This window comes from Macrobrachium nipponense, chromosome 31 (assembly GCF_015104395.2).
Source record: "Macrobrachium nipponense isolate FS-2020 chromosome 31, ASM1510439v2, whole genome shotgun sequence".
NCBI lineage: Eukaryota > Metazoa > Arthropoda > Malacostraca > Decapoda > Palaemonidae > Macrobrachium > Macrobrachium nipponense.
This window is the reverse complement of record NC_061093.1, coordinates 18190972-18210130: the sequence shown is the minus strand read 5'-3', so window position 1 is coordinate 18210130 and position 19159 is coordinate 18190972. Positions and strand designations below refer to the sequence as shown.

General features: G+C 42.2%; 1 protein-coding gene across 1 annotated transcript in view; it reads left to right on the top strand.

Moving 5' to 3' along the window:
• Positions 1–19159, top strand: part of LOC135206655 (uncharacterized) — a gene marked incomplete at its 5' end in the record, with an annotated part of 55933 nt that overhangs the window by 14755 nt on the left and 22019 nt on the right. The window contains 1 exon segment of the mRNA XM_064238013.1: positions 13255–13355. Within this exon segment, the coding sequence (XP_064094083.1) occupies positions 13255–13355 (101 nt within the window).

The following is a 19159-nucleotide window of genomic DNA, read 5'->3' as shown; positions in this document are numbered from 1 at the left end:
CATTTTCATATGGGATATTAGGAGGGGTACTGGCCAGGCCAACATATGCCAGTGCGCCTCAGGCCATTATCTGAGAAGGATAATTACGATTTTGTCCGTAAACCATATAGATTTGAATTCTAAACCTTTTTCTCTTTTGATTGCAGTTATTTTATATGTTTTTTTTTCAGTATCATGTCAGATGATAGTGTTTCCGAGTCAGGGTCTGAGTACCTGCCAAATCTATCAGATGATGATTATAGTAATAATTTCATAGAGGTTGACAGTGACAACGAGTGTTTGGAAGACATTGAACCTCTTGTCGATGAAGGCTGGCGGTTCATAACTGATCCATCTTGTGACTTGCACCCAGACCCAGACCCCTCTGATTCAAGGAGGGTGGCAATGGGATTCCTGCTTACACCAGATTTCACCTGCTTACGTGATTCATTTTTTTTCCTTTTTTGTGATTATGTAATTGACAAATTGTGTGAATGGATGAATGCTCGGGCAGAGTAGTACTTTCATTCAACAGGAAAGCGTAAGGTGAAAGGACTTCTATGGAGGCCTGTTACTCGTGACGAGATGGGTTTTTTACAGCTTGCTTATGATGATGGGGGTGAAAAAACTGCCCCATATGTATATAAGTATTGGTCACGAGATGCTGTTTCTTTTATTATTATTATTATTATTATTACTGTTTTATTATTATTATTATTATTACCACTGCCGTAAACATTCATTGATGTATACGCTGTTTCTGTATGAAACCTAGGAATAACTATTTCAGTATGAAAACTAGTACGTACTGCTATTACCACTACTACTATTTTACTACTACTTTACTACTTTTTCTGCTACTTTATTTCTATTACTTTACTATTATTTCTACTACTTTATAACAGTTCCTACTTCTGCAATTACTTTTTCCACTAAGTATTCCTATTTTTTCCAATATTCTTACTATATTTTTTGTAATTTTTGATAATGGGGTAAAAAATATTCATTGATATCCGTACACACAATGTTTTCACATAAGAATATAAAGGAAAAATATGAATAACATAAAATTTAGTGGGAGCAAGTAATGATTGATACTCGCGGTCGACAGGGGGTCTCATGCGGTATGCAAGCATTTGCAGCAATAAAGCAGGCCGGTGGCGAAGGGGTTAAAAATCTTTTGGATTTAATAGGCCCAAGAGAAGAAGAAAGGACCCTATGTCCAATCAGAGCCTTAAAGTATTATCTTCATAGTACGTACATAGTATATTCGTGGCAATTCTGATCACCTGTGGCGTTCCCCTGCTGAAAATCATATTAATTTGCCACTGTTATCCTGGAGTTTCGTCACTGGACAGCGTCTACACAGCTGCCCTGTGAATATTAAATACCACTGCTGGTGACTGTGCTTTGTCCTATAGAAGAGGTCTTGCAGAAGTTGGCGAAGAAGTCGAGGAAGAGAGCTCATCAAGTTTCGCCATCATACTCTTCGTTTTTATCATCATCATCATCATCATCAACTTCCTCCCCTTCGACTTCTAAGGTTCCCCTGCCGGAGAAGGAGAAGGTAGTCTTCTCTCTCTCTCTCTCTCTCTCTCTCTCTCTCTTCTCTCTCTCCGCCCTAAGAAGTCTCATCACGGGACTTCAAATGGTTTGCCTCCTCGAACGGAGATGGCAGTTGGGTCTTCTGTTGGCTCTCCTGTTCCTTCAGGGAGAGGCACCATCATGCTGTCGGCAGGGTCTAGCGTGTCAGGAGCCGTAGAAGTGCAAGTTGAAATTTGCACTAATGCTACTACAGTGGCATCTCGTTTGTTGAACATTTTTATGTCAAACTCTCCGTTTTTCGAACAAAATTTTAAGAGAGAATTTTGTATTGTTTGTCGAACAAATGCTCGTACTTCGAACTGACTGATTAGTATCTAGTTTATACTTTTATTCGACAGTCTGCTGGGTCTTACAATTTAAACTGTATTAATTTTTTTTTTTCATTTGTAATATATAATTTAATGATAATATTCGACAAAATAAATAAAAGTATAAACCATTTAATATAAAATTTAGCTTTCATTATAACATTTAGTATAAAAGATTGAAAGTAAAATCATACATAACCGCGGTGACGTCACACCCAGCTGACTTGAGACTAAATGAGGGAGCATTTGATATGTTGAGGAGAGAAGGAGAAGAGAGTGTTGAAAGGTTACTGTATGTACGTAAAAGCAATAGCAATTCACATAAAAAGGGAATTTCACAATAAATTTAACATAATGATAAAATATGAAAACAATCAAATCCAATACAGAAAAAATAAAGTCTTAATTGAGCCAGTGTTTGGTGCGCTGAGTGAGACAGTCTAGTTGAACAATGTTAACAAAATAGCAGATGAAAGAACAACGCTTTTCACAATAAAATTTAGCATACAATATTAACAAAATCATTTGTCATTGCAGTGATACACAGCTAACTTGAGGTAGAGGGAGGGAGGGTTTATATTTTTGAGGAATGATGAGTGAGTGATTTTAAGTTATTGTGTGTCGTGGTATTGTTGAGGAGAGAATAGAGTGTAAAATCTTGACTATATGTATGATTATAATCACTTTAGCACGTGATTCGTTTATCACACATATCCACAGGTGAAAAATAAGGTCCTGACCAGTTTCGGCTTTATTTTCAAGACTATATGTATGTAAATGCAGTACCAATTCACATAAAAAAGTTATTTCACAAATTTAACATACTGATAAAACATGAAAACAATCAAATGCAACACAGCAAAATAAAATAAAAAAAAGCTTGCTCGAGTCAGTGTTTGGTGCACTGAGTGAGACGAGAGAGAGAGAGAGAAACGAACTTCTCTGCTTCCCACTAACTTATCAGCTGATCTTGGGTGAATATTCGCCAATTTCTTTCACTTACACTCGATCTGCCCAAATCACTTTTATTTTTCTTACTGTAAAATACCAATCTAGTGACAATTACTTTTTACAATTTTTTACTACTGTAAAAGTAACTCCGCTCTGTAATAAACAAACTGATGCCGCTTTCAGCTTCTGCATGCCTTCGATTGTTTGTATAAACGGCTTCCTTGTGAAAAGTTGCTTTATCGCTTTCCTTTTCTTGCATTCTTGACTTATTACTTATTTGTTTGTAAAATCCTTATGTTTATTTTAAAGTGCCGTTTGCTAACAGTAAGTTGATGTATTGTGGCATAGTTAATCTCTTTCGTGCACTTAGGATCCAAGTGTAAACATGCCTCTCTCTCTCTCAGACACACAATCGGACACACACACTATCGATTCCTTTGATTATCTTTGTACCTAATATTTGAATAAAATCCATTTTGTTATCAACCTTTGCACACTGCAACCAATTCGGTTTGCTCAAAGGGTTCCTGTCTCTCCTCCCTCCATCCCCAAGCCAGCCAGCGCCATTTTTACCAAACGGTTCGTAAATTTCTTATGGGGATATTTGTTCCATATTTCGAACAAATCGTACTTCGAACAGCCTTCTGGAACGGATTAAGTTTGAAGTATGAGGTACTACTGTAGTTCTAGAGGTTCTGCCTTTAAGACTAGTTGCATGATGGTCACTCATTCACAAGCTTCCTCGAGTGCACGCAAATTTGCAGATTCGTGTGCACCCAGAGTCATTAACACTGAGTCCGCTCATTGTCATACTCGGGCACGAAGCAGAAGAAAGGGGTCAGTCTCTCAGGCGACTCACACACTGCCAGCGATCACTCTCGCGGTGACCATTCGGTTCCCAGGGTTGACGTGACGGTCTCGTGAGACCAGTATGAAGTTCCCCATCCAGTCCTCCTGAGAGGTTTGGACCTCGAAGGGGACTGGGATGCGTCGTGAGGACGGTTCCAGCTCTCACCAGTCAGTTGTATGATCAACTCCACCAAGACCACAATCATGTTCATGTGACTGACCGGTCTCGGTGGCAGCAAGCGTTTCTCCTGTCATGCGAATCTTGTAACCCTCCTTGGGAAAGCGATTCTCCTGAGTGAGAACGCTTTCCTAAACTCACATCGAGTCCATTACCACAGGTTGATGGCTGCCCACGACTCACTTCACCTGCTAGTTTTGCTAGCAAGGCGAGCAAGAGCATCCAGTTTTCCTCACCTATTCTCTCTACTTCCTCTGGCTACACCAGGAGGGACGAGGTGAATAGGAGGGATAATGCAGAGTGTTTTTCCCAAGATTCAGCGTCGGGGCCTATGTTCCTGGAAGGGTCTTAGGGTTCCAACGGACGTACTACATGCACGTCGTTGGGGAAGGATCTTCTGTCATAACAGAGAGATTTCTGACTTTCTCAACACCAGTTGTTTCGATTCTGGACTCCCTGGCTATTTCTGTCTTTTGGATGGAGTCCAATTCGCAGCCCCCTTTGGGGTCTTACGTCTTGGGAGTCTCAAATGCATATAATGTGGAATTGCACTCTTAATCTAGTCTTAAATGCTTTGTATATAGGACTGGTTTTTATGCCTGTTCCTCCTTTATTTCTACGGGAGTCGAAGAGGGACCTAGCAAAATCATCAGACAGTTTCGATTTCCAAGACCGCATCTCATCTCCCACTAGCATTGGCGGAGAAGATAGACGACTTGCATAGTTAGTTCTCAACATCACCCTTCAAAAGGGGGGTGTCATGTCATGACTCAGTCTTGGATGCACAGTCATTCATCATCTATTGACGAGTGTGAATCCTTCGTGATCTGCATTTTGGACTTTGTATTGGTTGATCCAGATCAATCATTACTTTGTCCTATTGATGTGTTGCTGTACCTAAGGGGAATCAACATCCTTCATGGAATGTCGATTTCTTTCTTACTGCTGACCCCCAATGCATAAGTGTCTAACGACATGTCTTCCTACGAGTCCTACCAGATGATGAGGAACTCTTCTGCAGATAGCTATGTCAAATGTACGCTCTCTCATAGAGCGAAAAGTGCACGTGTCTTGGTATTTTCATCACACACTGAAGAATATGTCGGATGAAAGCTAGTAGATGCGGTCTCATTAGGACCTCATTTATATCTTTCTTCCTTCTGGTAGGCCCACAGGGCTTTGGACTGGTGGTTGGTGCTCAACAAGATGTGTTTGCTTACCCGGCTCCTTCAAGAGGACAAGTTGCATCTTGCCTATGGTGTGCAGTTCTAGAGGTGAGAAGGATGAGAGTGACTAGCCTCTCCCCCCTTCCCCCTCCTCATCCTTCTACTCCTCTTCCTTCGGGTTGAGGATAGGACTTGAACTTACACTTGCTGGTCGGGCATTTGATGCGGTAAGCCTACACATCGAGTTTCCTTTCTATTTTTCTTATCAGAATCATAGAAGCAATCCTGCTCCTTCCTCTAGAAAAGGAAGAAAGTTCCCAGAACTTTGCATTAATGCCTTTGACTACATATTCTTCCCAGCCCCTTTTGTGGATGAGTTACGATTCCTCACACATTTCGAAAAGGTCCAGAAGTATGACTCTTGATCGTGCAGCTCTTATACTCCAGTCAAGCTGTCAGAGGCAGGGCACTCCTTCTCACTCTTACAACCAGGTGTGCTGAACTCCAGTCAGTGAGTCTTCCTATTGTAAAGGGCAGGGTTTCTTTACAGTGAAGGAACAAATCACAATTTTTTTAAAGTAAAATATATTTTTCCTAACTATACAAACCTGAGGTCCTTTACATAAGTGCCCACCTCATGCCACCCTCAATCTGAAACTTGGGCAGAAAGGCAAAGTGGAGTGTTTACATTCCAAGCCCTGGGATGCAGAGAAATGCAGCAGGAAGTGTAGCATTATTTGTTCCTGTAAGTAGTACTTGAGAATTTTATACATTCAACTTCCCTGCCAGATATATACTTAGCTATAGACTCCGTCGTCTCCGACAGAATTTCAAATTTCGCGGCACACGCTACCGGTAGGTCAGGTGATCTACCGCCCTGCCCTGGGTGGCAGGACTAGGAACCATTCCCGTTTTCTAATCAGAATTCTTCTGTCGCCCGGGCCATCAACATTGTTGTTGGTTCCTCTCGATTGGTTTTTCTTTTTTCACCGGCAATTGATCTTCTTGACCGACTTTTGGTGACGTATCTGGATTGTTGGATTGGCATACGCTTTTGTGGACTGTTTTGTGGACTTGATTTTGGATTTTTCTTTAATAATGTCTGACTCTGGAATGGTTGTGAGACGTTGTGTGAATGTAGGCTGTAAGGTGAGGTTGCCGAAAGCTTCGGTAGACCCTCACACTGTATGCAAGGGTTGCAGGGAGTATGAATGTTCTTTCACTAATACTTGCAAGGAATGTGAGAATTTGAGTGAGAATGAATGGAAGAATCTAAGTAATTATTTGAAAAAGTTAGAGAGAGAAAGAGTGAGGAAGGCTTCTTATAGAAGTTTAAGTAGTTCGAGATCTGAACTAATTCCTAGCTTGGGATCTTCCCCAAGGGTAAGTATTGCTACTTCTCCTTCCATTGCAGCCCCTTCTCCTATTGCAGAACCTGTAGATTCAGCGAAAGAACTTGCGGATCTAAAAGCAGCCTTCAAGTTGATGGAAAACAAAATGGCTGCCCTACAAGGTAAGGCTAGTGATTTTTCAGTGGACAGTGATATGAGTGTCCCCAGTGTAGTGGAGGGGGCATCTGGTCGGCTCCGCAACGCTCCTAGGTCTAGACCTCTTCCAAGCTCACATGCCCAGAGGAGAAGGAATGTCAAAAACCGAAAGGAGGTTGTGGAGAATCCCCACCGATCAGGTGTCCCTTCGGCGGTTTCTGTGACACCCCAGACTGCCAAGGATCGCTATTGCAAAAGCGTCCTGCGTGAGTGTTTTTCGTCGTCGGGATCTTCATCTCCGAGACGTGATTGGAGGGATTCAGATCGCTCTCGACCACTCAAGAGGAGTTGGAAGGCTCCGACGATTGACTCGAGCCCAGAAAACTTCCCTGAGGAGTCTCCTTCGGGAGTTAAGAAGGCAAGAAGAGCCATTCTTTCAACCAGAGTGAGAAGGAGTCAGGAGGTGGAGGCTATGGACTCCTCCCCTCCTCCTTCCCCTCCTCCTTCCCCTCCTCCCGAAGAGGATAAAGAGGAGGCTACGAAGAGGTTCATGATGGCTATGCAAGAACAGATTTCGTCTTTTGTAGGAGTCCTTTCAAAGGAGCCTCCTAGAAGGAAAGACTCTTCCCTTCCGATCAAAAGATCCTCCAGACGTATGGAGGTATCGGCCGCCAGGATCAATGCTCCTACTCGAGGTGAGGCTTCCTGTACGAACGTGGATGAACCGATCAGTCGTCTGGCACCGGCCAGGAGTGAGGAGTCACCCAGGAGGCAGGAGCCAAGAGCCAGGAGTGAGGAGTCACCCAGGAGGCAGGAGCCAAGAGCCAGGAGTGTGGAGTCATCCAGGCAGGGAGGCAGGGGAGGCAAGAGCCAGGAGGCAAGAGGCAGGAGTCAGGAGTCAGAGGCAGGAGTCAGGAGGCAGGAGGCGGAGTCCCGGAGTCAGGAGGCGGGAGTCCCGGAGTCAGGAGGCATGAGTTCCAGGATCCAGGAGGCAGAGTCAAGAGCCAGGAGGCAGGAGTCGGAGACTCTTTCCTGGAATTTATGACTCTTCTCCAAATAGAAGCTCCTCTCCTTCAGATCGTAGGAGGTCTTGGAAGGACTCTCCCTCCAAACGAGAGCTTTCTCCTTCGTCTGATCGAGGTTTAGACGATTTGTCTGATGACGAACCTCCTGCAAATGAAGGACTCTCGAATTATAAGGTCTTAGCCTCATTGTTGCTACAAGAGTTTGGAGACTCTCTTAGTCCGGCGGCTCCTCCTTCTCCTCGTTCTCTCTTTTCGAGCTCGGCTACGGCAAAATCTTCGGCCTTTCTGAAAATGAAGCCTGCAATTTCGATGAAGAAGGCACTCCATTCTTTAGATTCTTGGATGGACAAGAAGAAAGAGTTGGGAAAGACTGTATTCTGCATGCCTCCTTCCAAACTCCATGGAAAGAGAGGTATTTGGTATGGGACAGGAGAGACTATGGGTCTTTCTCTTCCTGCCTCGGTAGATGCGGACTTTTCCAATTTAGTGAGGCCTCTAGACGTCACTCCTTAGGATCGGTCAGATCAACGTGGAGCACTTTAGAGTTGAACCACTTTCTAAAGGGACTTTTTGTCACTTTAGAGGTGTTCAACTTTCTGGATTGGTCACTCGAGTTCTGGCCAACAAATCTAAAGATCCGGAGTTTCTTAAAAACCCAGAGATTCTCCATAGCGTCCTGTCTTGCATGGACAAGGCAGTACAGGACGGTTCGGGAGAAGTGGCTTCCCTTTTTGGTGCTGGTCTTCTGAAGAAGAGATCAGTATATGGATCCCTATTATCAAAAGGGGTTTCTCCGAGCCAGAGGACTGCTTTATTGTTCGCCCCTCTGTCGGATCATCTGTTTCCTTCTCAGTTAGTGAAGGATATATCTCGCTCTCTAACTGAGAAGGCGACACAGGACCTACTAGTACAAACGTCCAAGAAAGGACGCCCAGTAGTGTCGACGATTAAGAAGGACTCTCGTCCTCCTCAGCAGCCCTTTCGTGGAGGTGCAGCGGCTCGTCCCCCCTGCCAGAAAGAAGAGCTCTGACAAGAGAGGAAGGTCTTCCTTTAGACCTTTCAAGAAAACCAAATGACTTGTTGCTCCTTCAAGCACCAGTGGGCGCCAGACTCCTGAACTTTGCAGGAGTATGGGCAAAAAGGGGAGCCGACCCTTGGTCAGTGTCGGTCCTAAAGAAAGGATACGTAATCCCCTTCGAGGACAGCCCTCCCCTAACATCTACGCCTCGGGAACTGTCAGCGAGGTACAGAGACCCTGTAATGAGAAAGACTCTCCTTCAAATGGTGGAACAAATGTGGGAAAAGGAGGCCATCGAACTTGTGCAGGATCCACACTCCCCGGGATTTTACAATCGCTTTTTCTTTTTCTAGTACCAAAGGCATCGGGGGGGTGGAGACCAGTACTGGACGTAAGCGCTCTGAATCGCTTTGTTCAGAAAAAGAAGTTCCGCATGGAAACGGCCGCTTCAGTAATGTCGGCTCTTCGTCCAGGAGATTGGATGGTCTCTCTGGACTTGCAAGATGCGTATTTCCACGTTCCCATTCACCATTTGTCAAAGAAATATCTTCGGTTTGTAATAGGAGACAAGATTTTTCAATTCAGGGCTCTGTGCTTCGGTCTGTCTACAGCTCCGCAGGTATTCACCAACCTGATGGCGAATGTGGCAAGATGGCTTCACCTAGAGGGAATAAACATCTCCCTCTACTTAGACGACTGGCTGATCAGGGCCAAGTCGGAGATTCAGTGCTTGGAGGACTTATCAGTAACAAGAAACATGATAGAATCGCTGGGATTACTCGTGAACCTCGAGAAGTCGCAGCTGATCCCCAGCCAGAGCTTGGTCTATCTGGGGATTCAGATGGATTCTCGGGGTTTTCGAGTATTTCCTTTGCGAGAAAGAATCACTCGAGGTTTGTCGAAAATCTCGAGCTTCTTAGAGAGAAAGAACAGTTCAGCGAGGGATTATCTGAGCCTTTTAGGGACCCTGTCCTCACTAGAAAAGTTCTTCTCTCTGGGGAGGCTTCACCTTCGCCCTCTTCAGTTTTTCCTGAAAGGGGTGTGGAGTTGGAAGACGGGACAACTCTCGGACATCTTCCCGCTTCCACAAGAGATAAAAGATCACTTGAAGTGGTGGATCCTTCCTCTTCAAAAGAACGAAGGCGTATCGCTTGCCCTGCAGAACCCAGACCAAGTGTTATATTCCGACGCTTCAGAGTCGGGATGGGGAGCGACGCTAGGAGCAAGGGAGGTGTCAGGCACCTGGACAAAGGAACAGGTGTCCTGGCACATCAATTGCAAGGAACTAGTGGCCATACACCTAGCCTTAAAGTTCTTCGAAGAGATAGTCAGAGGCGGGGTGATACAGATAAACTCGGACAACACCACGGCTCTGGCTTACATACGCAAGCAGGGAGGCACGCACTCTTTCTCCCTCTTTCAGTTAACAAAACACCTGTTAACCTGGACAGAAGAAAGAGGCATAACTCTCCTCACAAGGTTTGTACAAGGGATAAAGAATGTGAGAGCGGACAGACTGAGCAGGAGGAATCAGGTCCTTCCCACAGAATGGACTCTACACGAAGAAGTGTGTCGAAGTCTTTGGTCCCTGTGGGGGAGACCTCACATAGACCTGTTTGCGACGTTCCTCTCCGAAAGAGTAGAGATCTTTTGCTCTCTAGTGGAAGATCCGAGAGCCTTCGCAATAGACGCGTTTCTCCTGGATTGGTCGGGTGTGGACGCCTACGCCTTTCCCCCGTTCAAGATCCTGGGGGAAGTGCTCAGGAAGTTCGTAGCTTCAAAGAGCACGAAGTTGACACTAATAGCCCCATTTTGGCCAGCCCAGGAATGGTTCACGGAGGTACTGGAGTGGATAGTGGACTTCCCCAGATCTCTTCCAAACAGACCAGATCTACTCAGACAACCCCACTTCGAGAGGTTTCATCACAACCTCCCAGGTCTCGCTCTGACTGCCTTTCGACTATCGAAAGACTTGTCAGAGCGAGGGGCTTTTCTCGCAAGGCTGCGGGCTCTATCGCTAGAGCCCGCAGAGCTTCGACGAGAAGAGTATACCAATCGAAGTGGGAAGTCTTTAGGAGGTGGTGTAAGAGTCAGAAGCTGTCCTCCTCCAGTACCTCTATAGTGAATATTGCCGATTTCCTCCTCTTTCTGAGAAAGGAATCTCACCTATCTGTCTCAACAATAAAGGGGTACAGAAGCATGCTGTCTTCAGTATTTAGAAATCGAGGGCTAGATATTGCAGACAACAAAGATCTACACGATCTAATTAGATCCTTTGAAACTTCAAAAGCAGCAACTCCTAGAACACCTAGTTGGAATTTGGACGTGGTCCTGAAATTCCTTTCATCGGATAAATCGAGCCTTTACATCTGGCTTCCTTCCACGACGTCACTAGGAAATGCTTATTCCTGTTGTCTCTCGCTACAGCCAAGAGGACGAGCGAATTGCACGCTCTAGATTCCACAGTGGGGTTCAAGGAGATGCTGGCCATCTGGTTCGTTCCAGACAATGTTTCTGGCGAAGAACGAAAACCCGTCAAACCTTGGCCCAGAAGCTTTGAAGTAAAAGGTCTATCTAACCTCGTAGGCAGAGAGACAGAGAGGTCTCTCTGTCCAGTGAGAGCTCTTAAATTTTATTTAGAGAGGAAGAGACAGATGGGAGCTTGTCAACAAGGTCTTTGGTGTGCTGTGAAGAACCCCAAAAGACTCATGTCCAAGAACGCCTTGGCTTTCTTTGTGAGAAGCGTAATTACGGACGCTCACAAGAACTGCTCGGAGGAATCCTTCGGTCTTCTAAAGGTTAAGACCCATGAGGTGAGAGCAGTAGCAACGTCCTTGGCGTTCCAAAAGAATATGTCTCTTAAAAATATCATTGAGACTACGTATTGGAGGTGCAATTCAGTGTTTGCATCTCATTATCTGAAGGATGTGAGAGTGACCTATGAGAAGTGCTTCTCTCTAGGTCCATTTGTATCAGCAGATACAGTGCTGGGTCTTGGAGCAAAGACTGATCCTTAAAATATTTTGATTTTATCGTACATAAACCCTCTTGTCAGATATGTGCTTGGTTTTCTATTAGCAAGCTCACGGATGTCGGATGGTAGGGGATCAAGGATATGTATGGCTAGTCGGGGAGTACAAAATTTTTTTGTATATTTTGTATAAATGAAAGTGTAATTATGTTTCGAGTTTTTGGTTGTTTGTAAGGAGTTCGGGGATAACTCCTTGCAATCTTAGAACTAACATGGATGTTAGGATCAGGTGATCGGGATCGGTGTTGTGCTCCTTGAACAAGGTGTATTGTCATGTTAGTGGAATAGCACCCAATGACAAAGGCCTTTAGGCTCTGCCGAGTAAGTGGATAAGACCCCATTGGCAGACCCACAAGAACTCTTAGCCATAGATCAATATCTCGCTGAGGCTCTTGAGGCTAAGCAGACTCCAAGGCAGTAGCCGCGAAGTCTTCAGCCTAATAAGGTAGGAACCAAGGTTTATTAATACCTACAACATGTGTTGTTTACCTGTCTATTTCAGTAGTTAGCTGTCTCTTACCCACCACCAATGGGTGCTAATCAGCTAAGTATATATCTGGCAGGGAAGTTGAATGTATAAAAATGATATTGTCATGTTACAATAAAGTTTTATACATACTTACCTGACAGATATATACGATTAATGGCCCACCCAGCCTCCCCGCAGGAGACAGGTGGAAGAGAAGAATTCTGATTAGAAAACGGGAATGGTTCCTAGTCCTGCCACCCAGGGCAGGGCGGTAGATCACCTGACCTACCGGTAGCGTGTTCCGCGAAATTTGAAATTCTGTCGGAGACGACGGAGTCTATAGCTAAGTATATATCTGTCAGGTAAGTATGTATAAAACTTTATTGTAACATGACAATATCATTTTTCTGGCTGATTGGTGTACATGTCAAAGTTTGAAGGTTGTATCACTAGCAGTATTAATAGGAGACAGTAGAGTAAATCTGGCCCTCAGTACCTTGTGTCCCTTATCCTTGAAAGCAAATATCTTGCACTAGAAAATGTTTCCACTTGAAGTTTTATCACATTTAAGGTAAGGTTATTCAATAGGGCACACAAGATTTGTACACATGTCAGTTCACCTAGGTACTATGCAATCCATTTTATTTATGAAAAAAGCATTTTTTTTATTAAAAGCAATTATAAATTTGATTATTCACAATTTTTTTCTGCCTATAGATACCATAATAATGAATGAGCACTCACTTATTGATTTTGTTTTGTTCATCAGTTATCAAAATGCATAATTATATCGAGATTTATGCTAAACCTAAGATATGCTGGTGCTGTCTAGTGATTGGTCTCTGCAGTTTGCTGTGGATTGCAACAAAAGAGATTTATGGCTCTTTCAAGCATGACAAATACCAGCTAAAGCAAAGGGAGTTCTTAGATTTATATGGCTTTTATATAACTGGAATGGCTTTAGTGGTTATGCGCATGTCTTAAGAGACAGGATTATTACGAAGTCCAAGTCACTGGTTTTTACCTCTGCAGTTAATAGAAGTCCCAGTGACAGATCACTTGTCCTAAGAATTACCCTTTCTGCATTTCAAAATCAATTAATATCTTAATATAATGCAGTCTTGCGTCTGAAAGAATAATGAAATGCATTGCAGTTGCTGAAACTCCTTTGTTTTTTCTTTTCCACAGACAGTCGAGAGCCAGGAACCCCATTTTATAGGGCTTCACTGCCAGGAAGTGGGTGGCAAAAATTATGAGGAGAGTATGCAGTATGTGGAACATTTCATCAGGTGAGAGTTAGTTATGGCAAATTTTTCACAATGTGTGCTCTATGCATTGAATAATGTACAGTATGTATTTTTGTTTTATCTTATATTACTGAGCATAGTTCATTCAAATTTTTCTTTTCTAACTGTCTATTATTATTCAGAATTTTTATTTACTATGGTATTTCACGCATATGTCTGTCTTTACATTCTGCAAAAAATGAAATCCTATGCATCCCAGGAAGCTATACAGAACTCTAAGAAAAAAGAAAAAGTTGGGTTAAAAATTCTTATATTCTAGTTTCCTGTATAGTTATTTAAAATCATATGAATGAAATATCCCTTTAATAATATTATCGTTGTTCATTAGTACTGTATATGTAGTACGTATACCTCATTTCAACTTGGCAAATTGTATGATTCCTTTTGTACAGAAGATTTGGCGAGAAATTAGTTCACCTTTGAAAATTCATATCCATTTTTCACTCTAATAAAAACTCCAGTTTGACAATAATTTTGTAGAGCAAGCTTTGACGTTAATAATAAATGCAGACATTCTTTCAAAAGTTTTAGAAATTGCTGCAGGCAAGTAACAGCTTTTTTAGAAAAATGTCAGGAGTTTAGGTAGATTTAAATGTGTTATTTATTCTAATATATAATATAAACAACAAGGTGAATTACCTACAGATAATCCAGTTTTGATAGCATTTCCACGTGTTTGTAAAAGTGGCTGCTTAGGCAATTTTTGGTTTTAAACCTATTTTATACTTAAGGTGTATGGATGATACTGTTGCTAACATTCTTATTCAACTTCGCCCTTTACAAGCACTTTCAGACTATCTCCGTTCAACACTATCATATGCAAGCATAACATAAGTTGTTATACTATAATTTTGCACCTACGATATTAAATACCCTTAGAGACATAATACATGTTTACATCTGACCAACTTTTACACCAAAGCAGTTGTTATTTTGAGTACCGTATATTTCCACATATGAGACAACCTTTAAATCCTAAAATTTACCCCTAAAAATTGGGGGTTTTCTTATACTACCATTATAAAAATTAAACCCAGAATTCTAAGTGATGTTTATAGGTAGGCTAGCCCAGGCCTAGGTGTGATAACCATGGACATACATGAAAAGATTCACATTATGATAAAAGACTGATACTAATAATAAAGATAGTAAGACTGTATTACACCATATATTATAGGCATATTCAAGAAATAATTCAATATCAATGAAATCAGCTTTTATGTATGCTAGCATAGCTGAGAAAATGTAGACATCGAGTTATGGTTGCACTCACAGAAACACTTATCTTTCGAAAACTTTTCAGAAATTTAATGGTAGCATAATTATGGCTGTAATAACATTTAGAATAATGTAATCTTCATTTCTCATTAAAGATTCATTATCACTTTGGTGAAATAGCCCAATTTTGGGTTACATACAGCTGTTCAGACAATTCAATCATGTGAACGATAATGATGTACGATAATTATCGTACATTAGACTAACCTCTTTTCCTCCATCTCTTTATCTCATCTTTTAGTTAAAAAAGTACAGTAGTGCCTCAGGATACAAAATTAATCCATTCCGAAGCGGCTTTCATAACCTAATTTTTTCCTATCTCAAACCACGTTTTACATGTAAATTGCCTAATTCGTTCCAAGCCCTACAAAAACACCACAGTAAATTTTATAATAAAGCTAAATTGACCAATAAACAATGAAATACAACAATTTGGACCATTCAATACCCAACATAAACTACTTATACTATATGTACCTGTAAATAAAGTGTGTTAGTGTACATGGTACAAGAAATACTGTAATTACATATGTAGTAAATTGTGGAACCTTACCTTTCGAGTGAGGCGATCTCCGAAAGTGGCGACGGAGGAGGAGGACAAATGGCAGAAAACATGAACACTTAACTTTACGAAACATTAAAAAATGGCAGAAAACATTAACACTAAACTTTATGAAACACATTAACAAATGGCAGAAAACATTAACACTTAACTATACAAAAACCTAAAATTAAATTTCCTTTTTTTTTTCACCACTTTTAACGTTCTGTTTTTTCCTATCACTTGGATATTCCTGTTTACTTACTACTACTAAAGGCCTCTTTAAAAAAATAAGTATCCAAGGGAGATTGCTTCTGCCTGCTTTTCACAATGTTCCTAAAACGACTCAGGCAAACGTCATCGAACTGCGCAAGCATACGACCTGTGTAAGCCTTTTCGGGGTGTCTCTTTTCTACAAATGATTGCACTTTATGAAAAGCAGCTAGAGCATCCTTAATTTCTGCCGTTGTCATAGGGTCCTCCTCCTCCTCCTCGCAGCTGCTAGAGAACTCTTCTTGAACGACGTTATGTTGCATGGCCTCCAACTCCTTCAAGTCATCTGTCGTAAGCTCCTCTTGGTGCTCCTCGAGAAGGTCATTGATGTCGTCCTCGTCGACAACCAGTCCCAAGGACTTGCCGAGAGCAACGATCTCATCAAGATCTGGTTGCAATACAGTTTCAGGATCATCAACTGTTTCTGAATCTGCATCAATTTCTCCCATGTTGAATCCCTCGAAGTTTCGGGCGGATACAGCATCAGGTCAGAGTTTCCTCCACAAAGAATTAAGGTTCGCCTCAAAACCTCCTGCCAAGCTTGATCGATGAGTCGGATGCATATGATATTGAAATGCTCCTTCCAAAATTCACGCAAGGTGAGGTTTGTGGTATCGGTGATGTCAAAACATCTCTTGAAAAGATGTTTCGTATGCAGCTTCTTGAATTTCGATATCACTTGCTGGTCCATGGGCTGGAGGAGAGGGGTGGTGTTCGGGGTGTTTCTTTTCTACAAATGATTGCACTTTATGAAAAGCAGCTAGAGCATCCTTAATTTCTGCCGTTGTCATAGGGTCCTCCTCCTTCTTGCTGCTGCTAGAGAACTCTTCTTGAACGACTTTATGTTGCATGGCCTCCAACTCCTTCAGGTCATCTGTCGTAAGCTCCTCTTGGTGCTCCTCGAGAAAGTCATTGATGTCATCCTCGTCGACGACAAGCCCCATGGACTTGCCGAGAGCAACGATCTCGTCAAGATCTGGTTGCAAAACAGTTTCAGGATCGTTAACTGTTTCTGAATCTGCATCAGTTTCTCCCACGTTGAATCCCTCAAAGTTTTGGCCGGATACGGCATCAGGTCAGAGTTTCCTCCACAAAGAATTAAGGTTCGCCTCAAAACCTCCTGCCAAGCTTGATCGATGAGTCAGATGCATATGACGATATTGAAATGCTCCTTCCAAAATTCATGCAAGGTGAGGTTTGTGGTATCGGTGATGTCAAAGCATCTCTTGAAACGATGTTTCGTATACAGCTTCTTGAAGTTCGATATCACTTGCTGGTCCATGGGCTGGAGGAGAGGGGTGGTGTTAGGCAGAAGATAAAGAACCTTGATGAAAGAATACTCCGCTAGGATATCTTCCTCGAGGCCAGGAGGGTGAGCAGGGGCATTGTCCAACAACAGCAGACATTTCAGCGGGAGGCGCTTCTCTTCCAAGAATTTCTTCACTGTCGGGCCTAAACACAGATTTACCCAGTCGGTGAACAAAAGTCTTGTTACCCAGGCTTTCACATTAGCCCTCCACATCACTGGAAGCTTCTTTAGCACTTTGTGGGCCTTGAAGGCTCGAGGAGTCTCCGAATGATACACAAGTTGGGGTTTGACTTTACAATCCCCACTGGCATTGGAACATAGTGCGAGCGTAAGCCTGTCTTTCATAGGTTTATGCCCAGGTAGCTTCTTCTCTTCCTCCGTGATGTACGTCCAACGAGGCATTTTTTTTCCAAAAAAGGCCAGTTTCGTCATAGTTGAAGACTTGCTGAGAACAGTAGCCTTCGTTGATCCTCATCTTGTTGAACGTCTTAATAAAGGCTTCAGCCGCTTTTGTGTCTGAGCTGACAGCCTCCCCATGCTGCACCACCGAATGGATGCCAGTCCGTTTACGGAATTTATCAAACCACCCACGAGAAGCCTTGAAGTCTGGGGTTGGCGTCGATGTCCCTTCTCCTCTGTCGTCTTCGACCTGGGCAATCAGATCACTGAAAATAGCACTGACCTTGTGGGAGATTGCTGTCTCGGTTATCGTATCGCCAGCGATTTCTTTGTCTTATCCATACAAGAAGCAGCCTCTCCATCTCATCATGCACGTAGCTCCTCTTGTGGGACAAAATAGTCACGCGGAAGGTGTAGCTGCTTCGATGGCTTCCTTCTGCTTAAGGATGGTGCCTATCGTTGACGGATTTCGGCTGTATTCCTTAGCGATCACACTCAACCGCATGCCAGCTTCATACTTTTTAATGATCTCCATCTTTGTCTCCATAGAAAGCATCCTCTTCTTTCTGTGAACTTCAGCAACATTCTTGGGACCCATGGCTATAATTAGTTAATTAAGTTCACACACACAACATGATAAAGTAGAAAGCGAGATCACTAACACGAAATTACGTTAGCAAACGAAATACATATATGTGAATGAACGAATTCCACGTGCGTACGATAACGCTGGTGCGACAAAGTGGCCGAAGGACGCCTTTACGTAGAGGCCTGATGGGATAGATGCTGACCAACAGGAGAGCAGGATCTTACGGCAGTGACTCTAACAGGAACCAATGGGAGAGTGGGAGGATGGTGGCGAGTCTACAGAGTTAGAGGCGCGTGAGTTTTAAAATTGTTCTTGGTGGTCTGGGCGAATCTCAGGACTTTACAGTACACCCTTTCGTAACCTGAATTATTTTTGTATGCAGAAGCAAAAAAATCTTTGTCTTTGCTTTTGTAACTGGATTTTTCGTAAGTAGGGACTTTCGTATGTCGAGGTTCCACTGTAAAAGGGAATGATAAAAGTGTCGTTAGTAATGCCATACTTGGTAAGTAAACACATACAGCCATAATGAACCGAATGAAAAACATTTGTTTTGCTGTGAACAACTGAATCGGATAACAACAGCTGTTCTGCTAGCATTTCAACCATCATACTTGAGTAAATAATTATCGTATTCATGTTACAAATGATGTTAGGTAGAGTAGAATTGATATATTTTTACATTACAGTAGTACTGTACTATACCCATATTCACTATGGAGAAAAGATCGGCAAGGAAAAATACAACTAAATTTAAGCTGCAAAATTTAGTTGACACTGAGAAAACAATGTTCAAGCTTCTAATGACTGATTTATCGTGCTTCGGCAATATGGATGAAACTCCCCTGAACTTCGTTGTGCAATCAAACTCAACCATAAATAAAATTGGATTTAAAATGTTTTAATCAAAACTACTGGGTATGAAAAAACACATCTAATTGTTGTTTTATTTGTATGGCAGATGGGACGAACCCCCCCCTAAAAAAAAAAAAAAATAAAAAAAAAACCTGAATGGGATCATTGTCCACGTTCACAAAAAGTTAAACAATGCAAATGGCACATCATTGCTATGTTTGTAATTTATGAAAATGGTAACGAGAATACTGTACTTACATGTACATAAAATATTTTTGCATAGAGCGAAGTAAAGTATATATAACTTTTTTTTTTAAGATGCATATTTTTTTATATTTTTATTTCATGTTACAGTGCTAATGTGTGAATCTTCATATGTTAATTTCATATCTCATGTAAGATGCAACCCCCTTAAAATTAGCTTCAAAACTAGGTCTTTAAAAGTCTTGATATGTGAGTACTATATGCAAAACCAAAAGCTACCCTATACACAAATGGTTTTGTAATTGAGCAGTTGTCTTATGCTACAGATATGAGATAAATTC